The sequence below is a fragment of the Lottia gigantea genome (genome assembly GCF_000327385.1).
Source record: "Lottia gigantea unplaced genomic scaffold LOTGIsca_75, whole genome shotgun sequence".
Taxonomy (NCBI): Eukaryota; Metazoa; Mollusca; class Gastropoda; family Lottiidae; genus Lottia; species Lottia gigantea.
The window spans coordinates 386,469-391,022 of NW_008710508.1; the positions used below are offsets into that span (position 1 = coordinate 386,469).

At 36.8% G+C, this 4,554-nt stretch overlaps 1 protein-coding gene across 1 annotated transcript; it reads left to right on the forward strand.

Moving 5' to 3' along the window:
- Nucleotides 1-753: 753 nt before the first annotated feature.
- On the forward strand, nt 754-1,782 carry LOTGIDRAFT_131660 (hypothetical protein; the record flags this gene model as incomplete). Its single annotated transcript, XM_009066296.1, has 1 exon — nt 754-1,782. A coding segment is annotated over one exon (1,029 nt), but the record flags the coding sequence as incomplete, so codon positions are not given.
- Nucleotides 1,783-4,554: the final 2,772 nt, after the last annotated feature.

The window sequence follows — 4,554 nt, forward strand, 5'->3', positions numbered from 1 at the left end:
ATTTTGAAATGTCCACACTATAGTCAAAACCCACCAGTCAATTCAATTCATAAATCCGAACTTATCTGCTTCACATACCTAAGTTGAACAATTTCTGTGAAAACATTGTGTGGATCAACTTACACTCATCGACTTCAATTTTTTTTTTAAACAAAAAAATTTTATCAGGACAAAGTAAAGCTTTGGATTCAATTCACACCGAATTCTCTCAGAGTCCAGATTGACCTGCTACGTAATTGAAAAATCATTATCTGACTTTATTAAAAAGATTTTCTTCCAGCAAATCTCAAACAGATCTAAAACAAAAAATGTGAGAGGTTCTTTTCGCAATTATTATATCATTTCCTGGCATAGACTGTCAGGCGTTCTGTCGGTTCCAATATTTATTATTTTATAATGAGGAAAGGATATGAGAAGACGAGACCAGGAACATGAAAGTGAATAATCTCTCACAATCAAATGTCTTCTACAATATGGAGGCACATATTCCAATTAACTTTTTAATTTGTGTTTAATAGTGTTTTACATCTGTCTATAGATTTAGTTTGAAGTTGTGTAGTGAACAATAGATCTATTACACATGGAACCCCCAAACAAATATTCTACAACAAATTAAGCTTAAGAATGATTCATTAAAACTTCCTGACATAACAACACTTTCTTACTTACAGGAACCTTTCCGGTTTGGTGGTTCACATTGTCACAGTTCATATTCACACTCTTTATCGCCTGTTCATATTCTCACTCTTTATCGCCTGTTCATATTCTCACTCTTTATCACCTGTTCATACTCGCACTCTTTATCGCCTGTTCACACTCTCACTCTTTATCGCCTGTTCATACTCTCACTCTTTATCGCCTGTTCATACTCGCACTCTTATCGCCTGTTCATACTCTCTCTCTTTTTCGCATGTTCATATACACACTCTTTATCGCCTGTTCATACTCTCACTCTTTATCGCCTGTTCATATTCTCACTCTTTATCGCCCGTTCATATTCTCACTCTTTATCGCCTGTTCATACTCTCACTTTTTATCGTCTGTTCATACTCGAACTCTTTATCGTCTGTTCATACTCTCACTCTTTATCGCCTGTTCATACTCTCACTCTTCATCGCTTGTTCATATTCTCACTTTTTATCGCCTGTTTATATTCTCACTCTTTATCGCCTGTTCATATTCACACTCTTTATCGCTTATTCATACTATCACTCTTTATCGCCTGTTCATACTCGCACTCTTTATCGCCTGTTCATATTCTCACTCTTTATCACCTGTTCATACTTTCACTCTTTATCGCCTGTTCATACTCGCACTCTTAATCGCCTGTTCATACTCTCACTCTTTATCGCCTGTTCATACTCGCACTATTTATCGCCTGTTTATACTCTGACTCTTTATCGCCTGTTCATACTCTTACTCTTTATCGCCTGTTCGTACTCTCACTCTTTATCGCCTGTTCATATTCACACTCTTTATCGCCTGTTCATACTCTCACTTTTTATCGCCTGTTCCTACTTTCAATCTTTATCGCCTGTTCATATTCTCACTCTTTATCGCCTGTTCATATTCTCACTCTTTATCGCCTGTTCATACTCTCACTCTTTATCGCCTGTTCATACTCGCACTCTTTATTGTTCATACTCGCACTCTTTATCGCCTGTTCATATTATCACTCTTTATCGCTTGTTCATACTCTCATTCTTTATCGCCTGTTCATATTCACACTTTCTATCGCCTGTACTCTTTATTGCCTGTTCATATTCATACTCACACATTTAATTTTAGACTGTTTTTACAAAATAACTTGATCTTCTAATAGAAGCTTCTTATCTAAATGATGTCAACTGTGGGAGAATTTTACTTAATAAAAATGATTTTAGACTTTAAAAAGGTCAGTTTATGACATTCAAATGATAATATCGGTTGCGTTCGATTTAAGAGAAGTGGCAGATGTCCGTGAGAGCAAGTTGTAGGTGATGCAGAGAAAAATCGAAATGCACGTGCAACACGTACCAGAGTTCTGTATCAAAACAAACTGACAGAGAATTCAGTTGCTGTGAAGACGGTGAGCTCATGACACGTCTAACCTCCCATCAACACGAAAAGGCCATCAGATCGCAGCGGCACAGAAAGTTCGTCAGACCATTGGTCACCATCAGCAACCCATCAGTGCCGATACCGTTCGAATTCGGCTCGCCTCCCAGAACAGGTCTTGTTGCCGTCCATACAGGGGTCCGATACTCTCTCCCCATCATCGTCAGCAACGTCTTGCGTGGGCCACTCAACAACAACATTGGCGGAATCAGCAGTGGAGAATCCAAGTGTTCTCAGATGAGATCCGGTACTGTATTTCCACAGCAGATGGCAGAGTACGAGTGTGGCGAAGGGGTGAGCGTTTTACAGAACAATGTGGTTGAAAGAGGCCCTTGGGGACGACCAAGCATTATGGTATGGGGTGCAATCACCATCAATCAGAAACTTGGACCTTCTAGAATATCGACCCAGACAGAGGCAATGGAGTCCCGTTACATCGACCAGGTTCTCCACCTTCCGTTGTACTGCATTTTGCAAGACGCCGATTCTTCTATCAGCAGTATAACTTCAGAGTTATGACGTGCCAATCACTCAGCCCGGACTTAAACCCAATAGAACACTTGTGGGATGACATCCCAAGACGACGGAACCAGATCCAACCGCTTCCAAGAAATGCAGCAGAACTCAATGTAGCTTTCTTAAATGACTGGGCGCAGATTCCAATGGCGTCTGTAAATCGTTTGTGTACAGAAGATGCAGGGCCGTTATCAACGCACAAGGTGGACACACCAGACACTGACTTTCAGCTAGGATCATGTGATCAGAACCTTGATATGTCATAGCAATAACTTGAAAGACACTCAAACAATCCTTTGTGCCAAATGTGGTTGTTTTCTGACAATTATCTATTGTTTTATTGAACTATGAATAAACAATTCACTATTTTCTGTGCTTTGCGACGTTTCTTTATCTGTTCAGTATACTATCATCATCATTTTTTTGTTCACAAACTACAAATTTCGTTGTAAATCCATAATTGCATATGAGGAGATCAGTTAATATCTTCGTGTATTTGGATATAACCATTAAATTAGTTCGAAATAACACATCGAAAATGTCATTAAAATTCTGTTTTCAATTCAACAAACAATCATGAAATAGTGCAGTGAAATTTCCCAGGGAATTAATGGATGTGACAAAATTTAAACTCTTAATATTTTATCTTGTCATGTCCTAAAAGCAAAATCAACATTGATATTTCCTAATTCATTTATTACAGTGATGATTCAACGAAGCTCTTAATAATTACAGCCTAGTGCAATATTGTTATCGCAATAGAGATACCAAACTTTACTGCAGTTCAAATCTAATTGCGTTTTCAAAATTCAATTTTAGAAAAATAAACTTAGCGAACTGAAATAATTCGCAGAAATTTCATCTCAATTATAGATAGCATTGAATTCCCAGCACCTAAAGTTAGAGAAATAATGCGTTCTTTGCAGATTTATTTCCTTCTGGTGATGACATCTAATCTGTTTAAAAGGTCTTTATCGGAAATTTTGTGTTATTACAATACAACACCATTCACACAGTAGAGTAGGTTCACGAAAATCGGCTGTAAACATTTGGATTAACCCAAAAAATTTATTTTTTGAGTCAACAAAACTTAACAAAGATGTGGGCGGGGACTGGGTATCACTTTTATCTTCCTATGATGAATTGCAAAATTCCTAATACTAAAATAAGAAAGTCGAATCTCATACGTACACATCATATTAATAAGCTTGCTTTAGAAACGAGTCCATTTCATAATAGTGCTTTCTTGTAAATAATAATAGTGTTATGATCAAATTTATTCTTACCTTACGTAAATCAAACTTCCACAATATTAATACCTCGAGTTCTTAGTATTCAACAAGTTATTGGACCCTAGCTAGTTTATCTTAGACAACAAGACACAACAAAGTGTGATTGTTATCGATGGAATATAATCGACCAGTAGTTCCTTCTGTCTATAATCTCACATAACGTTTTGTTTGCGTAAAATGGTATTCCGTATAAGATCTCACATTAGGTTTTGTTTCTGTAGGATCTCACATTAGGTTGGTTTTGTTTGTGTAAAATGATATTCTGCCCAAGATCACACATTAGTGTTTATTAGTGTAAAATGGGATTCTGTCTATAATCTCATCATTTATTAGGTTTTGTTTGTGTAAGATCTCACATTAGGTTGCTTTTGTTTGTGTAAGATGATATTATGTCTTAGATCTCACATTGGCGTTTATTTGTGTAAAATGGGATTCTGTCTATAATTTCATCATTAGGTTTTGTTTGCGTAAAATGGGATTCTATAATCTCAGCATTATAGGCTTTGTTGCGTGAAATGGTATGCCGTATAAGATCTCACATTAGGTTTTGTTTCTGTAAGATCTCGCATTAGGTTGGTTTTGTTTGTGTAAAATGATATTCTGTCTCAGATATCGCATAAGGTTGGTTTTGTTTGTGTTAAGTGATATT